The sequence below is a fragment of the Cherax quadricarinatus genome, chromosome 32, assembly GCF_038502225.1.
Source record: "Cherax quadricarinatus isolate ZL_2023a chromosome 32, ASM3850222v1, whole genome shotgun sequence".
Taxonomy (NCBI): Eukaryota; Metazoa; Arthropoda; class Malacostraca; order Decapoda; family Parastacidae; genus Cherax; species Cherax quadricarinatus.
Window position 1 is genome coordinate 31,306,902 of NC_091323.1, and position 23,388 is coordinate 31,330,289.

Below are 23,388 nucleotides of genomic sequence, written 5' to 3' on the forward strand. Positions count from 1 at the left end.
ATATATATATATATCTATACATATAAAGATTTCACATTAAGTTAATAATAATACAGGTCCACATCCCTTTATTCAAAATTCTGAAACTAAAAGTTCTGAACATATAAGTTTTTTCTTGGAGTGTGGAACGTCAGTCACCTCTACCTAACTCCAACGCCGCCACGTGGCGGCGTGACTCAGCACTGACTGCTAGGTGTCATTTGTGTCTCAGCGCTTGTGGTGTTCACACATGTATCTGCTGTTCACTGATATTTTGTTTTTGCTTCTTATTTTATGCAGTTGTTAATGCTTGGAAAGATGTTGATAAATCAACATTAACAAATGAAGGCACAGACTTTGGCCTAAAACAATGTTTGATGTAAATGAACCTACAGATGAAGACTGAGGGATTTCGTGCCATTGATGAGATTATGATATCAAACCTCGTAACTTATGTTAAAAGTTTATTGGATGAAAGTATAAACAAGTTACAGGAAGCTGACATCGAAGAAATGCTGAACATTGACAATGTTGCACCTGTTGTGCATTCCTTGAGTGATGGTGAAATTGGTGAAATGATGTTAAATACAAATAAGGATGAGAATAGTAGTGATGATGATGACAGTGTCAACACAGGTGAAAGTCCCCATAGACGACATGGTGAAAATGTGTGATCAGTTAATTGCTGGCCTTGAACATTTTTTTTTTATTATCACACTGGCCGATTCCCACCAAGGCAGGGTGGCCCGAAAAAGAAAAACTTTCACCATAATTCACTCCATCACTGTCTTGCCAGAAGGGTGCTTTGCACTACAGTTTTTAAACTGCAACATTAACACCCCTCCTTCAGAGTGCAGGCACTGTACTTCCCATCTCCAGGACTCAAGTCAGGCCTGCCGGTTTCCCTGAACCCCTTCATAAATGTTACTTTGCTCACACTCCAACAGCACGTCAAGTATTAGAAACCATTTGTCTCCATTCACTCCTATCAAACACGCTCACGCACGCCTGCTGGAAGTCCAAGCCTTGAACAATGTGCATTTATCATTGAGCAAGAGATTATGGCAATTTACTCAGAGATTGCTTAAACAGAAACCAATGTTAATAAGACAGATGACACTTGAAGTCTTTAAAAACGCCATCTGTCAATCGTCTTGAGAATCATGTTCCTGGTCTATAATTTTTTTTTTTTTTTTTTTTTTCAACAAGTCGGCCGTCTCCCACCGAGGCAGGGTGACCCAAAAAAGAAAGAAAACAATTTTCTTCTTATTCTTTTTAGTAATCTTTACAGGAAAAGGGGTTACTAGCCCATTGTTCCCGGCATTTTAGTTGACTTTTACAACACGCATGGCTTACGGAGGAAAGATTCTTATTCCACTTCCCCATGGATATAAAAGGAAAAGTAATAAGACCAAGAACTATTAAGATAAAATCAAAGAAAACTGAGATGAGTGTGTATAAATAAATGTGTACATGTATGTGTAGTGTGACCTAAGTGTAAGTAGAAGTAGCAAGACATGCCTGTAATCTTGCATATTTATGAGACAGACAAAAGACATCAGCAATCCTACCATCATGTAAAACAATCACAGGCTTTCGTTTTACACTCACTTGGCAGGACGGTAGTACCTCCCTGGATGGTTGCTGTCTACCAACCTACTACCTACCTGGTCTATAATTATCCTATTATTTCATTTATCAATATTTTTTTTTTTTTTTTTTTCAACAAGTCGGTCGTCTCCCACCGAGGCACGGTGACCCAAAAAAAGAAAGAAAATCCCCAAAAAGAAAATACTTTCATCATCATTCAACACTTTCACCACACTCACACATTATCACTGCTTTTGCAGAGGTGCTCAGAATATAACAGTTTAGAAGCATATACGTATAGAGATACACAACATATCCCTCCAAACTGCCAATATCCCAAACCCCTCCTTTAAAGTGCAGGCATTGTACTTCCCATTTCCAGGACTCAAGTCCGACTATATGAAAATAACCGGTTTCCCTGAATCCCTTCACTAAATATTACCCTGCTCACACTCCAACAGATCGTCAGGTCCCAAGTATCATTCGTCTCCATTCACTCCTATCTAACACGCTCATGCACACTTGCTGGAAGTCCAAGCCCCTCACCCACAAAACCTCCTTTACCCCCTCTTTCCAACCCTTTCAAGGACGACCCCTACCCCTCTTTCCTTCCCCTATAGATTTATATGCTTTCCATGTCATTCTACTTTGATCCATTCTCTCTAAATGACCAAACCACCTCAACAACCCCTCTTCTGCCCTCTGACTAATGCTTTTATTAACTCCACACCTTCTCCTAATTTCCACACTCCGAATTTTCTGCATAATATTTACACCACACATTGCCCTTAGACAGGACATCTCCACTGCCTCCAACCGTCTCCTCGCTGCTGCATTTACCACCCAAGCTTCACATCCATATAAGAGTGTTGGTACTACTATACTTTCATACATTCCCTTCTTTGCCTCCATAGATAACGTTTTTTGACTCCACATATACCTCAACGCACCACTCACCTTTTTTCCCTCATCAATTCTATGATTAACCTCATCCTTCATAAATCCATCCGCCGACACATCAACTCCCAAGTATCTGAAAACATTCACTTCTTCCATACTCCTCCTCCCCAATTTGATATCCAATTTTTCTTTATCTAAATCATTTGATACCCTCATCACCTTACTCTTTTCTATGTTCACTTTCAACTTTCTACCTTTACACACATTCTCAAACTCATCCACTAACCTTTGCAATTTTTCTTTAGAATATCCCATAAGCACAGTATCATCAGCAAAAAGTAACTGTGTCAATTCCCATTTTGAATTTGATTCCCCATAATTTAATCCCACCCCTCTCCCGAACACCCTAGCATTTACTTCTTTTACAACCCCATCTATAAATATATTAAACAACCATGGTGACATTACACATCCCTGTCTAAGACCTACTTTTACCGGGAAGTATTCTCCCTCTCTTCTACACACCCTAACCTGAGCCTCACTATCCTCATAAAAGCTCTTTACAGCATTTAGTAACTTACCACCTATTCCATATACTTGCAACATCTGCCACATTGCTCCTCTATCCACTCTATCATATGCCTTTTCTAAATCCATAAATGCAATAAAAACTTCCCTACCTTTATCTAAATACTGTTCACATATATGCTTCAATGTAAACACTTGATCTACACATCCCCTACCCACTCTGAAACCTCCTTGCTCGTCCGCAATTCTACATTCTGTCTTACCTCTAATTCTTTCAATTATAACCCTACCGTATACTTTTCCTGGTATACTCAGTAAACTTATTCCTCTATAATTTTTACAATCTCTTTTGTCCCCTTTCCCTTTTATATAAAGGGACTATACATGCTCTCCGCCAATCCCTAGGTACCTTCCCCTCTTTCATACATTTATTAAACAAAAGTACTAACCACTCCAACACTATATCCCCCCCTGCTTTTAACATTTCTGTCATGATCCCATCAGTTCCAGCTGCTTTACCCCCTTTCATTCTACGTAATGCCTCACGTACCTCCACCACACTTACATTCTGCTCTTCTTCACTCCTAAAAGATGGTATACCTCCCTGGCCAGTGCATGAAATTACCGCCTCCCTTTCTTCCTTAACATTTAAAAGTTCCTCAAAATATTCTCGCCATCTACCTAATACCTCCCTCTCCCCATCTACTAACTCCCCTACTCTGTTTTTAACTGACAAATCCATACTTTCCCTATTCTTTCTTAACTTGTTTAACTCACTCCAAAATTTTTTCTTATTTTCATTAAAATTTCTTGACAGTGCCTCTCCCACTCTTTCATCTGCTCTCCTTTTGCACTCTCTCACCACTCTCTTCACCTTTCTTTTACTCTCCATATACTCTGCTCTTCTTATAACACTTCTGCTTTGTAAAAACCTCTCGTAAGCTACCTTTTTCTCTTTTATCACACCCTTTACTTCATCATTCCACCAATCACTCCTCTTTCCTCCTGCCCCCACCCTCCTATGACCACAAACTTCTGCCCCACCTTCTAATACTGCATTTTTAAAACTATTCCAACCCTCTTCAACCCCCCCACTACTCATCTTTGCACTAGCCCACCTTTCTGCCAATAGTCGCTTATATCTCGCCCGAACTTCCTCCTCCCTTAGTTTATACACTTTCACCTCCCTCTTACTTGTTGTTGCCACCTTCCTCTTTTCCCATCTACCTCTTACTCTAACTGTAGCTACAACTAAATAATGATCCGATATATCAGTTGCCCCTCTATAAACATGTACATCCTGGAGCCTACCCATCAACCTTTTATCCACCAATACATAATCTAACAAACTACTTTCATTACGTGCTACATCATACCTTGTATATTTATTTATCCTCTTTTTCATAAAATATGTATTACTTATTACCAAATTTCTTTCTACACATAACTCAATTAAAGGCTCCCCATTTACATTTACCCCTGGCACCCCAAAATTACCTACTACTCCCTCCATAACATTTTTACCCACTTTAGCATTGAAATCCCCAACCACCATTACTCTCACACTTGATTCAAAACTCCCCACGCATTCACTCAACATTTCCCAGAATCTCTCTCTCTCCTCTACACTTCTCTCTTCTCCAGGTGCATACACGCTTACTATAACCCACTTTTCACATCCAATCTTTATTTTACTCCACATAATCCTTGAATTTATACATTTGTAGTCCCTCTTTTCCTGCCATAGCTTATCCTTCAACATTATTGCTACTCCTTCTTTAGCTCTAACTCTATTTGAAACCCCGGACCTAATCCCATTTATTCCTCTCCATTGAAACTCTCCCACCCCCTTCAGCTTTGTTTCACTTAAAGCCAGAACATCCAGTTTCTTCTCATTCATAACATATATTATTCTATAAATAAACCACAGTACTATTTGTAGTCTATTTATCCCACTTAGTTTGAGTATTCATACGTTTTTGCTGCAGTGTTAATATTTGATTATGGGGTGCTGCCCTAGACCCCACCTTCATTCTGAAATTCAAAAATTTCTGAAATTTGATAAAGGAATGTGGACCTGTACATACAAGGATTAGCACTCAAACTTACAACACACCCAATGAACTCTTCAAGTCTTGAATAAGTTCTTTTGTAGTCTTTGTGTATTCCCTGAAATTAAAATAGAATACATCACACTGATTAAGTATTTTAAATATACCTATACATTTAAATGGGAATAAAAGCATCAGACGTTGGGTACAATGGGTGAGAAATATTTTATGTCTATACTGTACTGTAGTATCTATAATTGAATTATCAATACACTGTCTAGTTCCCTCAACTTCTATCTTAAATGATGCTTAAATGGTCTACACCTGCATTTAAATAAGAAGAAAATCTATAATAAATTTGTTTAAATATACTTAAAAGATTCCTATGCTGTATTTTATATTTTGCTCTATGTATTCTGCATTAGTCAAACGAAAATTTCTTACCCAAAGAATCCACCCTCCTCATCATCTATGCTTGCAGGTAAGATAATTCTAGACATGATGCTGTCAGCAGCAACCACTGCTTGCTTCAGGCTATACCGAGAAATTTTTCCACTATCTTTTGCTAGGATCATTAGCAAATATGATGTAGCAAGCAGTGATGTGATATCCTGTAGATAAACAATATATTTTATTAACTTTTTTTTTCAACACATCAGCCATTTCCCACTAAGGCAGGGTGACCCAAGAAATAAAAAACACTTTTCACCAAAATTCAATACTTTCACCACCATTCACACGTAATCATGTCTTTGCATAGGCGCTGAAATACGACAGTTTAGATGTCACTCCAAACAGCCAATTTCCCAAACCCCTCCTTTAACATGCAGGCATTGTACTTCCCACCTCCAGGACTCAAGTCTGGCTAACCGGTTTCCCTGAATCCCTTCACAAAATATTACCCTGCTCACACTCCAATAGCTTGTCAGGTCCCCAAAACTATTTGTCTTCACTCACTCCTAACACACACACACACACATGCCTGCTGCATGTGCAAGCCCCTTACACACAAAACCTCTTTTACCCCCCCCCCCACACACACAAAAAAATATGGTATATTTTATTTTATTTTATTATCACACTGGCCGATTCCCACCAAGGCAGGGTGGCCCGAAAAAGAAAAACTTTCACCATCATTCACTCCATCACTGTCTTGCCAGAAGGGTGCTTTACACTACAGTTTTTAAACTGCAACATTAACACCCCTCCTTCAGAGTGCAGGCACTGTACTTCCCATCTCCAGGACTCAAGTCCGGCCTGCCGGTTTCCCTGAATCCCTTCATATAGTACTTAAGTAATTTTTATCGATTGCTATACTTCGAAGACTTTTTTTTATCATGTAAAATTGAATGCTGCTGACAAATTAAATTTTTTAACTGGGCAAATCTAAGCTGAGACACTAATAAACTACATTATCTGATTGGCAAAAATCCTTCCCTTCAAATTACACATGAATAGCTAGTTACGAAATATGTGCAAGCAACCCCTCATTACTGAATCTAAAGCATACTAAAGAATTAAGCAATTGACATCAAATAAAGATTAAGAGCCAGACTATACTATCTTAATACTGTATACAAAATTCAAGCCCTACACTTGACAACTTACATGGATGGCAGTTTTTACAAGATGAGTAAGCGAGTCCAACAGTGCAGTGGCAAGTTTTGTTCGACTTTGACAAACACCAACCAGCAGAGCTACACATCCATTAGCATCTTGAATCTTTGTCACTTCTAAGTCTATACCTTTGGTCTAGCAGATAAAAGATTATTATTTTCAACACAATAATACAAATTATATTTGTAGCCTATTACTGTACCATTTATAAACATTACTAAATATTTTGTTACCTGTTACTGTTTGAAAAGCTCAAAGAAAATATAATCTCTTCTTGTTTTAGATGTAAATATTTTTATTTAAAAGAATATTAAAAAATAAGAAACCTTAATTAAATCCCACAATATCTAGTTTAAAAAAAATTGCTACCATTATTAGGAAACTTTTTTTTATCTCAATTTTCACAGTGATGAAATATTACCTTACCTTATCCACACTCCAACAAATATGCTGCACAACAGTATCAGCCATATGAACCATCACCTCAGATTGATCCTGTCTAGAATTCTGGCCCAGGGTGGTAAGCACGAGAATTAGTGTATCGTGCAGACCATCAGCATCCTACACGGGAAAAACACTACACTAATAAATACATGAATATATAAGCAGTGAGACAAGCTATAAAATAGTGGTAATTTTTTTTTAAGCTTATATGCAAGATACTAAAGTTCACTGCAAATGGTGATAAGTTCTTTTATTTCATAAAGAGCTACATTGTTGTTAGCTTGAAGGGAGAAGAAACTTTCAGCTATAGTATTTTGGGAACCTTAGAACTAACACTGGGGCCCTCCAGCCTATAGCTATTCTGTTTTGACCCAAATGTTATTTTAATATTTCAAGTAGCTATTATGAAGGAATATTAAATACAAATTCATTTTGTAATATGTCCACAACTTTCAAAAAATTATTTTGATATAACAATGACAGTCAAAAATGAAATACAAGTGAAAAAATAGGAAAACAGAGGATATAGGGTGTTCTGACTTGAATAATGGAATGATCAAGTATGTATGTGCAAAGAGTTCCAATCTACAGTTACAAGTGTTGTTACCTCAATGCAAAATAGAGTAAAACTTAAATCACTTGGGAAGTATTATTAACACAAGGTGAAAGCTATATGGAGTCAAAGAAACCTCTGAGAAGACAATTAGAAGAGCAAAGCTAATACTGCTATGAAAAAATGTCAGAGAATGGTGAAGATACCTTACAGTTCTCCAGTGGTAACAAGGTGGAGGGGCACATACACAACAGGCAAATGAGCTAGTGGAAAGGATGTTACATAAGACATTGCTAAGAGAATAACTGCTAATTATATAGTGGAAGAATTTTTGCAGGACATAACAGTAAACCCCTCCATGGGGAAGGGGAACAGAATTCTTCTGTAAGCCGTGTGTCGTAAGACTAAAATGCCAGGAGCAAGGAACTAGTAACCCCTTCTCCTGTATACATTACTAAAGTTAAAGAGAAACTTTTGTTTTTCTTTTTGGGCCACCTTGCCTCGGTGGGATACTGCCGGTTTGTTGAAAGAAAGAACAGTAAACCCATTAATGGTAAGTTTCACCTAAAATATCAGATTAGTTCTTGGTTGGTAGTACATTAATTCATAGCAAACTGCTATGAATGCAAACTATGATAGCAAACTGCCTTATATAGTTTTTTCTTTTTGCAACTAGCCTCATAAAATAAGCCACTTATATTTACCTAACCAAATCTGACATCCATTAAATTGCCTTGACACAATGAAAATGCTAAGAACATGCAAAAATTCCTAATCATACAATGTTCCCCAATGTACAAGATGCTCTTAACAATGGTTTAACACACACCTTAGGAAAAGTCTCATGCTCTTTAAAGTAATCTGATATTGATGATATACATGTATTTATTACATGGACAGGAGTGGAATCATTTTCGTAATTCTCATTGGAGCAGACGTAAGATTCCAGATACTGGTGTGCTTCCGATGCCAAAACTAAACTCTTCTCCCAGAAGCTTCCTGAGGCATCTGAAAAACAGTAATAGTTTAGCATTCCAGCTTTGTTGTAACTTTTAAGTAAAACAGAAAATTAGGAAATAACAAAAACTGTAATGATTATTCACATAAGGAGTGAGTGCATTCAGACATTTGATGTAAAAAACAAGGGGTAATTTTATCAACAAATACTCTTAATAAAAAATGTGCTAACAAAGTCCACATGCAAGATTCATTCTCTTTGGAAAGTAAAACAAGGCAGACATTATCTTCTGTTACTATTAGTCATGAGAGAGTTGTATTTGGAAATAGGCTGTGCAATTTGTGTACTTGGTTCATTTTCTCATATCTGAAAGAGTTAGGAAGATAACTTAAAAGATACAAAAATCCAAGAGATCAAAATCTAACTTTGTATAGCAGTGAGTCACACCCTGCACAACCATAACGTAGAGTAACATTAAGCTGAGATACAAAAGTCTTCCAAATTATGTCTGAAGCCACAATACTGGAAAAAAGGTCAAAAACAGCCCTTCTGAAAGATTTTAAACATTCTTTGATGGTGTAAGATTATGATGCAATACAAATTTACCTCAAATATTTCAAATCAGTCATTTATGTATACACTCAAAAGTTATTAACATTGAGCATGTAATTATGAAATAAGGTGATGCAATGATACAAAAACAGGTATAAGGTGTATGTATTTGAAATCTGTAGGTTCTGTAAAACACGCACACACTTTTTATTATAACAGGTGTTTTCTTTAAAGATAATAAAAAGCAGATTTTAAATAATTTCATGTTTTGGCTTTTCCTTATGAGAATATCAACCACAATCTATGAACCAAATTTAACAGTAACCTTTAATACTTTCAATGCAAACTTGGTATCCAAGTGAAATGTCTCAATAAAGGTTTCCATTCTGCCATGGTGTCTTTATCAACCTTAACGTGTGTTAACTTGATTTACTGAAGACAATGAATTATTCCACACTTTTAAAAAGCAAGTTTTTTTTTTTTTTTAACAAGTCGGCCGTCTCCCACCGAGGCAGGGTGACCCAAAAAGAAAGAAAATCCCCAAAAAGAAAATACTTTCATCATCATTCAACACTTTCACCTCACTCACACAGAGGTGCTCAGAATACAGCAGTTAATATAGAAGCATATACTTATAAAGATACATAATATGTCCTTCCAAACTGCCAATATCCCAAACTCCTCCTTTGAAGTGCAGGCATTGTACTTCCCATTTCCAGGACTCAAGTCCGGCTATATAAAAATAACCGGTTTCCCTGAATTCCTTCACTAAATATTACCCTGTTCACACTCCAACAGCTCGTCATGTCCCAAATACTCTGTCTCCATTCACTCCTATCTAACACACTCACGCACGCTTGCTGGAAGTCTACGCCCCCCCCCCCCCTTATATCCTTCCAAAATTTAAAAAGCAATACAGGTTAGCCAGCTTTACATCATACATGTTTTTTGTGTCCATACTGCATTTTCTTTGCACTGGGGTGCACAAAACATGATCATAGGTAATCGAGCAGCATTACATTTTGCTATTGGTGATGACGACATCCAACATAGATGAAACTGGCATGTTTTCAATTAGCCTTGCAAGAGAAAATGAGCTGTCCTTGCCCTTTATACTCTTCTCATTCGGTACAACACAACTTTCTCCTCTTTTAACCCTTTGGGGGTTTTGGCCGTACTAGTATGGCTTACGCACCAGGGTTTTTGACGTACTAGTACGCATAAATTCTAGCGCCCTCAAATCTAGCAAGAGAAAGCTGGTAGGCCTACATATGAAAGAATGGGTCTATGTGGTCAGTGTGTGCAGTATAAAAAAATTATTGCAGAACACAGTGCGTAATGAGAAAAAAAAAAACTTTGACCGTGTTTTTGGATTAAAACAGCGACTTTGCACTGTATTTTCGTATGGTATTTATGGTTGTATTCTAGTTTTCTTGGTCTCATTTTATAGAATGGAAGACATATTACAGAAATTGAGATGATTTTGACTGGTTTTACAATGAAAAGTACCTTGAAATTGAGCTCAAAGTAGCAGAAATGTTCGATATTTACCAAAGTTCAAAAGTAAATAAATCATGCTAAGCGTCCAATACACGTCAACTGGCGAGTCTAATATTCTTTCACAAGTGCGCCGATATTATTTATACCATTTCTACACTGATGCAGTAGTCTACATAACAGTAAATCTTTATTTTTTGTGAGAATAAAAAATCAAAGTGGAAAGCAGAAGAAATGTAAGAGGGGCCTGGGGACATGATTAATGAACAGAGGAAATGTTGTTTTAGTGCCAGGAATGTCTTTCTTGTTTATTCTGGACCCTATTTGGAAATTGGCATCTTCTGAAATTTGTGTGAAATTGGCAAAATTGCTAAATTCTGATCGCTTTATTGGATATTTGAAATTGGTAAATGGGTGGTTGCTTGTACTCATTCGAAAGAAAAAACAGAGTTCTAGTGAAATAGTTATGATTTTTGTCGACTAGTACACTGGAATTGGCCAAAAATAGGGCTCAAAGTGGGCAAAATCACCGATGCGTAAACATTATTGAGACCGCTAACTTCGCAAGAGCATAATTTTTTTGGTGTCATTATGATCGGGAAAAGATTCTCTTTTCATGAGAAAATTTTTTTTATTTTTTTTTTTTAAATTTTGGCGACCCTGAGAAAAAGTCTCCGAGAGGGCCTGGCGACCCCCAAAGGGTTAACCTTTCCTCTCGTTTTCCTTTCCTTGTTAAACTTCCAATTTATAGAAATACTTTTTTCTCCACTTTTGCTACCATATATCTTTTAATAAATACAATTAGAAAAATAATAATGAGCACATGGAGCCTTACCAGACTTCAGCAAGCCATCCACAAATACACAGAGTTTGGAAGCAAAAGCAGTACTAGCAGCTCCAATCATCAGCAAATGGGTGCTAGTTGTTAAAAGTCTGTTAAGTACAGACACTGCTATGTTTAGAGCATCATCTCCAGCCCTTAGCTTCCTCTTTCCACCTCTAGTCTCTTCTAAGGCTGGCACCAAGATGCTGCAAATATAGGAAAAAAAATTAGAAGCTATACCTTTCAAGAAAGAATTTTTAAGCATTAAGATTTCAATTAAAATTGATATGTTAAAAGGTAATGAAAAGAAAGAGATTCAGAAACTGGCAAAAAATAAAGTTTCTAAATATACTACATATCCCATGAAGGATTAACCTCATCAAACCACAGGTGAGCCAACTGAATTACAGTGCTTAATATATCAAGAAACAAGTCAATTTAAAAAAACACTGTCACTAAGAGTTTGTAGTGGTTTAATTACCTCCAAACTATACATACCACACACAAATAAAATTTGACAAACTAAAATTAAATGGTGAAAACTGTCGAGATGCAATCAAAATTAGATTATTAAAGCATATTAGATCATGGCTTTCTGTTGAAATGTAATTAAGTTGCCCAAAATGCTCTGCATAACTAGAGTTTTCCACATTTTTTTTTTAACACACTGACCATCTCCCATTGAGGCAGGGTGACCCAAAAAGAGACTTTCACCATCATTCACACTATCACTGTCTTATCAAAGGTGAGCAGATATGACAATTTAAATGTCCCTCTAAACAGCAAATATCCTAACCCCACTTGCAGGACTCAAGTCTAGCTAACCAGTTCCCCTGAATCCCTTCACAAAATATTACCCTGCTCACACTCCAACAGCTTGTCAAGTCCCAAAAAACGTTTGCCTTCACTACTTGTATATGGAGGCTGGCTCCATATATAGTTTTAAGAGCAAGAACAATAGGCCCATGAGGCTAAGTGACCAGGTACAACAGGCCCATGAGGCAAAGTGAGCAGGCCCCACAAGGCTAAATGGGAGTGAATCTGAAGATTGGCAAGTTAAGAGGCAGGGCCAGATTCTGATAATCAACACCTGAAGCCACAAACAGGCAAGCACAAATAGGTGAATAATTATCTTCACCACTATCTTCCCTCACACATAAGCACTTACCATAACATGAATGAGTTTTCAGCTTATATTGTCTCAATGTGATGGAAGACAAGACTGAGAAAAAGGGAGTCTAACTACTGCCCACCCCTGTATGTCTGCCACCCCATTCCAACCACACCACACTCAACCACAGCAGTGGTTGATAATGTTCAATCCTGAGGAAAATGCCATGTAAAATAAAGGCTTTGCTCTACATCATTATTAAACCATCTGTCAGCTTAATTTCCAAGTCATTACGTAATACTGGCGAGTAGCATTGTAAAACTATATAAAAACTATTTCAATTACTATATAGTGAAAAACTGCTACAAAACATTTCTTACTTGTTTGCCCAATCTAAGCTGAGTGATACATTCTCTGAACTATCAAACAGAAGATCCTCTGGATTTTCCCCATCATCGTCTTGTTCTTCAGAGTTGTTGCATTCTTGTACTTCTACAGAAGGATTGTGGAGCACAGCTACCAAGCTCAGGTACTGGGCCCAACACTCACACAAGAAAGCATCTGAGCACAGTGGTGACAGCTCTTCTGTGCGATCCAATCGCTCACTAATTCTATCCTAAAATCAATTTTGATAGCTTAGGGACAATACTTTGGTGGGAAAAAACTTAGTGAAGTTCAAGAAAATGTAAAACGAACTTGCAAATTTTCATCTGTATATTAAGCAATAACTAGTGTTAATTTTATGCAAACATGCTTACTGCAGAAAGAATTAGAAATAATCACTACCATCAACCTATCCCCTGAAGCAGACTCTCCACATATGCAAAAACCAACTGAAAAATGTTTAGCATCAAAGTATAACCCTTACCTAGCCATCTACAAACAAAACTCTTAAAAAGTTCAAAACACAAAATTGCATTCCAACTTGTGCAGGACTGATGGGAATGAGATCCCACCAACAATAAAAAAAAAAGTTTACAAAAACCAAAGCCAACAGTATGGTAGAACTTTGTAATAAAAAAAAATGCATTTTAAAAAAAGTATTACTTTAACTTTCTCCATATTTTTGGTTATCTCCAAAAGTGAACTTCTATTCCGTTCCATTGCTGAAAGCTTGTTGAAGGGATGCTGCAGGATGTTCCGTAACAAACGCAATGCAATAACAGGCTGTGGTGTACTGGTCTCGCAAAAACGCACTTTGCGACCACTACGACGACGCTCCTATAAAAGAAAATAATCCTTAAGCAGAATGATTATACATGTATTATCCATAATGCACAATATTTTGAAACTCTGGTGACAAAATGAAATGTTCTCAAAATTTTCAAGATACCTACATATAGTCTTTCTATATAAAGAGTATTTCATGTCTTATCTCTGGTATTCTCTACTTCAGAAAGGCTGCTCATATGAAGAATTTTTCCAAAACATTTAGAAAATCTTTGTGTATTCCAAGGAATGTTCAGGAAATGCCTGAAATATTTATCAAACAATTCTAAATTTTATGTTGTACATTTCAATATAATTAAACAGTACAATTCTATAATACAGCCTCTCCTCACTTAGCAACATACTCATTTACCGATGCCTCGGACTTATGACAAGCTCTCTGGCCCGTATTTATACCTCAATAATGTATACAGTGGACCCTCATTTTTCATAATTAATCCGTTCCAGAGTGTGACTATTATCGAAACTGACGATTTGCGAATCTATTTTCCCCATAAGAAATAATGTAAATCCAATTAATTCATTTCAGACACCCAGAAGTATCAACAAAAAAATTTTTTTTTACCTTAAAGATAGATTTGCATGCATAAAAGAATGAACATTCAACATGACAGTTACCTTTATTGAAGGCTGTTGTTGATGAATGGAAGACAGGGAGGAGGAGAGAGGGAAGAGAGGCTAGTGTTTGGAAGGTGAATCCCCCTCCATAAAGACTCGAGGGCACTTCAGGGGGTCATTTCACTAGCCACTTCCCTAGATTAAATATAGATTTACATGCAGAAAAGAATGCCAAATAAATGTAAAGCATCTTATATGGAAGTGAAGCTTGGGTGGTAAATGCAGCAGCGAGGAGACGGTTGGAGGCAGTGGAGATGTCCTGTCTAAGGACAATGTGTGGTGTAAATATTATGCAGAAAATTAGGAGAAGGTGTGGAGTTAATAAAAGCATTAGTCAGAGAGCAGAAGAGGGGTTGTTGAGGTGGTTTGGTCATTCAGAGAGAATGGATCAAAGTAGAATGACATGGAAAGCATATAAATCTATAGGGTAAGGAAGGAGGGGTAGGGGTCGTCCTCGAAAGGGTTGGAGAGAGGGGGTAAAGGAGGTTTTGTGGGCGAGGGGCTTGGACTTCCAGCAAGCGTGCGTGAGCGTGTTAGATAGGAGTGAATGGAGACGAATGATACTTGGGACCTGACGATCTGTTGGAGTGTGAGCAGGGTAATATTTAGTGAAGGGATTCAGGGAAATCGGTTATTTTCATATAGTCGGACTTGAGTCCTGGAAATGGGAAGTACAATGCCTGCACTTTAAAGGAGGGGTTTGGGATATTGGCAGTTTGGAGGGATATGTTGTGTATCTTTATACGTATATGCTTCTAAACTGTTGTATTCTGAGCACCTCTGCAAAAACAGTGATAATGTGTGAGTGTGGTGAAAGTGTTGAATGATGATGACAGTATTTTCTTTTTGGGGATTTTCTTTCTTTTTTGGGTCACCCTGCCTCGGTGGGAGACGGCCGATTTGTTGAAAAAAAAAATAAAAAAATAAATAAATGAACATTTAACATCACACTTACCTTTATTGAAGACTCTTGTTGGTGTATGGCAGACGGGGCAGAGGGAGGGGAGGCAAGTTTATTGTTGGAGAATATGACACTAATATCAACTCTACAGCTTATTTATCTATCACAATTCAACTAATACAACATAATAAACAATATTAATAACATAGAAACATGGAATATACTCTAGAATGAATAAAACAAATCATTATGAATGTCACAAGAGGTGTTGTGTTGGTGTTGTTGGGTGTATAAGGGCCACTGAGAGCATAAGCCGTCCATAATGTTGGTGAAGCAGCAGCTGAGGCGACGGTGTTTTCTGTAGCCCTATATAACTCAAACAACATTGGAGGAGTGAATAGAATTGCTGAATCACTGAAGGCGGCACCCTCTACCACCATCACAACCACTACCACCCTCTACCACCATCACTACCACCATTTTCGTATTTTTCTACAAACTTTTTCTTAAATGATATGCGTTTCTCACATTCTTTACCAAAGGGCTGGCACTAGAAGCTTTCTTTGGAGCCAAGGTGACTTATTGAGCAGTTGCAAGCACTAAAATGAATGGAATATTATGAAATGTATCGTATGAACTCGTGGGATCATCCTCACTCACTGATAAACAATGGCACATTGGCTGGGAATGGAGTGTGAGGCGGCTCGGGGCTGTGTGTACGCGTCCCAGACGAACGACTATTTGCGAGTCAAACAACGATTTGCGAGTCAATGCTTTGATGAAAAAACGTTACGATTTCCAAAAATTACGATTTCAAGCCTTACAAAAAATGAGGTTCCACTGTATATTAGTGCTGATTTCCTCTATTCTGTTTATTTCAATATACAGTACACTACTGTGTAAACATTTAAAAATATACGAGAAATGTTATAAATGCTGCAGAGGTGACATTAAAACAATATCAAAGATGGCTGACACAAACCCACTACCATTACAGTATGCTCCTCACTTAGCGACAAATTCGTTTAACAACATGGTCTTAGGAATGGAACTCCGTCGTTAAGTGAGGAGAGGCTGTACATTTATAATAAAAGCTCGAAACATTTTATAATAGAAAAATAGAAATATGCAGCCTAAGTGTACACCAACTATGGAAAATGTGCATTTGAAAACTAGCAAAATATAGTACCATTAATCACAAATAGTACATGATCTTTACATATGAACTGATTTTGTATTTATATTATGCTTTTTCAAATTAAAAAATTTAACCCTTAAACTATCCGAAAGTAGATCTACATTCGATTTTACATTTTTTATGTAAAAAACGTAGATCTACGTTTGGAGTGCTACACACGCAAATTAGATCTACGTTTGGACAGAGAATATGGATTGAAGGTGTGACTAAGGATACTATTCAGGGATTAGAAAAAAGGAATACTGAGATGATTTGGTCACTTAGAAAGGATGGAACAAAGTGTATAACCTTGAGTTTCATAGAAGGAGGGAGCAAAGGAGGGAGTTTTGAGAGGTGGGGACTTAAGCATATAGCAGGTATGTGTGAGCATTTTAGATGTCAGTAGGTGGAGATAAGTGGCTTTTGAAATCTGACATGATGTTAAGTATGAGCAAGACAATTTTTATGAAAAGATTCAGGAAAAATGGTTAGCCGAACTTGGAGTCTTGAGTTGATAAGTACAGTGCCTGCACTTTAAAGTATGGGTGGAAATGTTGCAGTTTAGTGGATCATTAGAACAGATGTCAATCCTCATCTAGAGAGGCAAGGTAAGGAATGAGTGACTGTGAATGTGTTTTCACTACTTAGGTCATGCAAATTATGAAAAATGGCAACTGTGTTATAAAAATATTACTTTATTTGCTTTGCAAAAATAATGTTCTCTACACTTAAAGCATATTAAAAACTTAAAATGATCAATTTAATGTATGGTATACTGTTGATTATTTACGAACCTTAGGTATGACATTTAATCAACCCATTATATCAGAGGATACCATATTTTTGAGTAAACAAATACAGACTTGGTAATACACATAAAACCCACACATAGGAGAGAGGAGCTTACGACAACGTTTCGGTCCGACTTGGACCATTTACAAAGTCACACTAACAAAAAGGAGAGAAGGAGGGAGTATATAGGCCAGCAGACAGGGATGGGACAAGAGAGGTAGTAGGAAAGGAAGAAAAGCAGTGGTAGAGGTAGTAATAGTAGTAGTAATGGAGTCAGTCAAAGACTAAGAAAGCGGAGCATGTTGTCGTGGTATTGTGCCTTTTTGTTACTTATGGACTTAATAAACTTGCAATGTTATGTATATACCAAGACCAAATTTCATTTGATGTCAAAATCTATAAAAAAAAAAAAAAGTCAATTCCAGATCTAACTGCCAGATTCAAATTAAGTAATTCTTCATTAAAAACTTTAAGATCTCAAGCAATTATTTTTATTTATATCTTACCTTATTACTGCCAACCATTCCAGCTTTAAAACCTTCTTCAAGCCACTCAGATGCCAACTCCAGGATATCATCCGTACGATTCCAGTTACAAAGGGCATTGATGTAAGTCACATGTGAATCATCACTTCCCTGAAAGTATTTGTTCACTTAACAGAAGTAAAAATTCTATTTTTTTTTTTTTTTCAAAAAAAAATGCTGACAAAATAAAACCTAAAATAACTGGCATTTTTTGAAACAACAGTGCTATTCTGCTGACCTGTGAGTGCAATGCTGGTGATCTGTGACTAATGTTAGTGATTTCTGCACTTTTAGCTACACTATTTGAATAAAACAATTATCTATAGATTTTTGTCAGTCAACACCACTAAGTGGAGTCTCCCAGGAGGGCAGAACAAATGTAGATAGCATATAATGAAGTGGTATTACTGTCATGGAGAAGTGCTAAAAACCATAGAAGTCATACACTAACTGGGAAATAGGAGGTAATCAGTTATGATCCAAGAGGAGAGTAACTTAAATTCTCTGGATGAAGAATTCTTCACAGGCATCAAGGAACCTCATGTTCAAGGTAGTAAGGATATTTAGAGTTGAATTTATTTAATACTGACATAACTCAGTAACTCATTTATGCAAAACGACAGGTTTATGTTGAAGTTATCCACAGAAATAACATTACTAATAGCATTGAATTTGCTGTAACTAGGATTTTGAAGGAACCATAAAGCTACAACTGTGTTAGGAACGCAGCTGTTGTATAAGCTAACCAAATTATTAAAATTGTGTAAATTTGAACACGCCTAACCTGATCTGCTTGTAGAGATCGAAGACGAGAGAGGCAGTGACCAACCAAGGTGGGTACTAGGTTTCGAGGCAAAAAGCTTGACAGGTAGAGCAGTGTCTGGGATACATCGTTGTTATCCTGGATAAAATGTAAGAAATTTGCAATAATTATGGGAATAGAGGACTGAAAAAACTTAATATATAAAAAAGATCATCTAGATACAAGATATGGCAAAACTAAGAATCATAACAAGGAAAGCTTTTTATTTAATTATGATTCCTTTATTTGAGAAATCCTTCACTTTAAAAAATCATTGCTAATACAAATTATTTAAGCAATCATTATTCATAGTATTTACTACAAGTTTAAGAATAATAAAAAAATATGTACCTTAAAGAATTTGAAGAAGAGGGGCATGCTTTTTGATAATTTTGTTCTCAATGCCTCAAGATACTTGAGATTTTGTGGTTGTGCCAGTCTATGGGCATTGGTGGTCCAAAGAATGACAACAGTGTCTAAAAGACCACCAATAACAGCAGGATTGTCTAAAGGTGAGCCATCATCATCTTCATCTGTTAATCCAAGATAAGCTATTATTGATTGGTAGGAAAAAAAATCACATGGAAAAATATCTTATAGCCCTAATGAAAAAAAATATAAGATAATGCCACCTGGTCTCAACTTCTTTCAAACTAAACAAAAACTACATAAAATATGCATTAATAGCTAACAAAACCAATTCATTCTCTTAAGATAATGTTGCTTTCCTACTATAATTTAAGACCATAAAAAAAATGCAACACTGTCATGATGTCACAACACTGGCTTTCCAGTGCAAGGATTTCAATGAGTCTTCTCTATGGTTCCCAATTTTCAGATATGTTGGAAGAACATGTTACCTTGTTCAGTATTTTTGTATTCAATTATTCTTTTACGATTGGTTAATTCTGGGTAGAATATGATAACCTAACCTTAAATGGAATAAATACAATAACTGCCTTAAAGCATTATAATAAAAGGCCAATATTCTAAGGACCAGTTGATTTATAATACGTATTCAATCATTAATTTAAATATATATGAAGAATAAAGACTGGGAATTTACACTCATTATTCAGTTACAATTGTTTTTCCTAATTTTATGTCATTAAGAACTTTTCCTCTACCATATGGCAAGTACGGTACTTACAAAGTTTCAATGTCATAATTACAACTACAATTAAAACATTTTTTCATATATAGTCTTACTATTAACCTTAATTATCGAATTAAATCCTTAATGGTAAATGGTTTACAGCAAGAAAATTCATTGCTGAAACAATAACTACCACCACCACATAGACCAGCATTGTATTTCCTAGTCACCGTACACATTTTCCTAGGCTACATGGAGTACTAATATTGCACTTTATTTTATTTTATTTTTTTTTTTTTCAACAAGTCGGCCGTCTCCCACCGAGGCAGGGTGACCCAAAGAGAAAGAAAACCCCCAAAAAGAAAATACTTTCATCATCATTCAACACTTTCACCTCACTCACACATAATCACTGTTTTTGCAGAGGTGCTCAGAATACAACAGTTTAGAAGTATCTTTCTTCTTTCAACACACCGGCCGTATCCCACCGAGGCGGGGTGGCCCAAAAGGAAAAACGAAAGTTTCTCCTTTTACATTTAATAATATATACAGGAGAAGAGGTTACTAGCCCCTTGCTCCCGGCATTTTAGTCGCCTCTTACAACATGCATGGCTTACGGAGGAAGAATTCTGTTCCACTTCCCCATGGAGGTAAGAGGAAATAAACAAGAACTAGAACTAGAAAGAAAATAGAAGAAAACCCAGATGGGTGTGTATATATATGTTTGTACAAGTATGTGTAGTGTGACCTAAGTGTAAGCAGAAGTAGCAAGACGTACCTGAAATCTTGCATGTTCATGAGACAGAAAAAAGGACACCAGCAATCCTACCATCACGTAAAACAAGTACAAGCTTTCGTTTTACACTCACTTGGCAGAATGGTAATACCTCCCTGGGCGGTTGCTGTCTACCAACCTACTACCTAGGATTCAGAAGTATATACGTATAAAAATACACAATATATCTCTCCAAACTGCCAATATCCCAAACCCCTCCTTTAGAGTGCAGGCATTGTACTTCCCATTTCCAGGACTCAAGTCCAGTTATATAAAATAACCAGTTTCCCTGAATCCCTTCACTAAATATTACCCTGCTCACACTCCAACAGATCGTCAGGTCCCAAATACCATTTGTCTCCATTCACTCCTATCTATCACGCTCACGCACGCTTGCTGGAAGTCCAAACCCCTCGCCCACAACACCTCGTTTACCCCCTCCCTCCAACCTTTTCGAGGACGACCCCTACCCCGCCTTCCTTCCCCTACAGATTTATACGCTCTCCATGTCATTCTACTTTGATCCATTCTCTCTAAATGACCAAACCACCTCAACAACCCCTCTTCAGCACTCTGACTTATACTTTTATTAACTCCACACCTTCTCCTAATTTCCACACTCCAAATTTTCTGCATAATATTGACACCACACATTGCCCTTAGACAAGACATCTCCACTGCCTCCAACCGCCTCCTTGCTGCTGCATTTACAACCCAAGCTTCACACCCATATAAGAGTGTTGGTACTACTATACTTTCATACATTCCCTTCTTTGCCTCCATAGATAGCATTTTTTGTCACCACATATACCTCAATGCACCACTCACCTTTTTTTCTTCATCAATTCTATGATTAACCTCATCCTTCATAAATCCATCTGCCGACACGTCAACTCCCAAGTATCTGAAAACATTCACTTCTTCCATACTCCTCCTCCCCAATTTGATATCCAATTTTTCTTTATATAAATCATTTGATACCCTCATCACCTTACTCTTTTCTATGTTCACTTTCAACTTTCTACCTTTACACACATTCCCAAATTCGTCCACTAACCTTAGCAATTTTTTTTTAGAATTTCCCATAAGCACAGTATCATCAGCAAAAAGTAACTGTGTCAATTCCCATTTTGTATTTAATTCCCCATAATTTAATCCCACCCCTCTCCCGAACACCCTAGCATTTACTTCCTTTACAACCCCATCTATAAATATATTAAACAACCATGGTGACATTACACATCCCTGTCTAAGACCTACTTTTACCTTACTATTTTTACTTTTATTTATTCACCAATATTACCCAGTATATTAAAATGGCAATACTCATTCACCCTTCTTCCTATTCACCTACAAACTCTTACCTTTCCCAGGATCATCGTCTTTCAAAGGTGTAGATGATCGAGTCCTCTGTGATCTAGGGGCTGCAACACATGCATGTTAGTAACCATGTATATAGCTTGCTCTCCATTCTCAAGCTAAAAAATCTCCAAGCTAATGCAATTTCAGCCCAGAGCAAATGTATATCCACTCAAAAAGCAGTTCCTAATTAAGCTCAGCCACAGAATTATCTGAGAAGAAACTGTAAAAATAAATGAGCCACAAAAATACTAAAAAAATACTAAGTGGAATGACTTTGACAGAGACTGTACAAGCAAATTCCATAAAGAGGGTTCAAGAGTAAGTATTATACAGGTATTTAGTGTTAGCTGGTTGATAGACAAAATCAAGAGCTGGAATGCTTTCCCTGCAAACTCAAATAGGTTACAAATAGGCCATTACAAATATACGTATAATTAAATAATTGGAAGTGGATATATCAGCAGATGGGTCCCATGAAAGATAAGGTTAACCACAGAATAGACAAAGGAAAAAAGGTAGGTGGTGTGCCGAGACATTTGAGGATGGACTGATCTTTATCTACAGATGCAAAAATAGGAATTTAGCAAAGTGTAGTGTTACCAACGCTTTTATATGGGTGTGAAGCATATGCTTTAAATATTGAAGTGAGGAGGAGGCTGGATTCAGTGGAGATGTCCTGTTTTTGGGAAATATGCAATGTGAATAGTAAGCAGAAAAATCAAAGCATAGAAATTAGAAGACACGTGGGGTACCTAGAAGTACAATTCAAAGGACTGAGGGGTTGTCAAGGTGCTCTGGGCATTAAGAAAGGATGAAACAAATAAGATTAAGAAGGTGCAAAAAATCAGAGGTGGGAGGCAGTAGTGGTTGGGTCATCTCAGGAAAGGTTGGAGGGAGAAGGGTAATGGTGGTTTTGAATGCTCAAGGCTTGCGTGAGAGTTTAATTGGAGTGGAGGCGAGAGGTTTTCATGGCTTCACGTGCTGTTGGAGTACGAGCAAGGTAACAAACACTCATGAAAACATTTGAGGAAATCAATTAGCAGACGAAAGTACAATGCCTGCACACTGGAGAGTAGGGATGTTACATTGTATACTGTACCCCCACAAGACTGGGGCAAAAACCTGGTGCACACAGGAATAATAGGAACATACTCCAGTGGATTGAGTACCTTGGGGAAAGGAAACAGTGTGTTTGTCCAGGACATGATTACCACAGAAGACCAATCCTAAAATTCTCTGACATTTCCCCAACAAAACTGCAATCTTTCCTCGACATTATTTCACTACTCTGCAGCCTGCAATCTTCCCTCACAGCTGCCCATTCCTCCCACAGTACATCTTTACATATCTATATTACATACTGTAGAATAGGGTAGTCAGTATACAAAATGTTCATTTTTTTTTTTTTTTTTCAACAAGTCGGCCGTCTCCCACCGAGGCAGGGTGGCCCAAAAAAGAAAGAAAATCCCCAAAAAGAAAATACTTTCATCATCATTCAACACTTTCAC

At 37.1% G+C, this 23,388-nt stretch overlaps 1 protein-coding gene across 2 annotated transcripts in view; it reads right to left on the minus strand.

Annotated features, from left to right (window-relative positions):
- Positions 1-4,019: 4,019 nt before the first annotated feature.
- Positions 4,020-23,388, minus strand: part of LOC128690247 (condensin-2 complex subunit G2) — a 55,764-nt gene continuing 36,395 nt past the window's right edge. The window contains exons 14-25 of one of the 2 annotated variants that reach the window (XM_070090617.1): positions 21,883-21,942; positions 18,999-19,180; positions 18,630-18,746; positions 17,828-17,956; positions 13,651-13,824; positions 12,984-13,219; positions 11,505-11,698; positions 8,492-8,670; positions 7,092-7,226; positions 6,657-6,800; positions 5,493-5,659; positions 4,020-5,166 (exon numbers count right to left, since the gene is read on the minus strand). In XM_070090617.1, coding sequence (XP_069946718.1) covers positions 5,103-5,166; positions 5,493-5,659; positions 6,657-6,800; positions 7,092-7,226; positions 8,492-8,670; positions 11,505-11,698; positions 12,984-13,219; positions 13,651-13,824; positions 17,828-17,956; positions 18,630-18,746; positions 18,999-19,180; positions 21,883-21,942 — 1,781 coding nt within the window. In that variant the 3' untranslated portion in view covers positions 4,020-5,102. The remainder of the gene's footprint in view (positions 5,167-5,492; positions 5,660-6,656; positions 6,801-7,091; positions 7,227-8,491; positions 8,671-11,504; positions 11,699-12,983; positions 13,220-13,650; positions 13,825-17,827; positions 17,957-18,629; positions 18,747-18,998; positions 19,181-21,882; positions 21,943-23,388) is intronic. The other variant, XM_053778835.2, reaches the window with a different exon arrangement.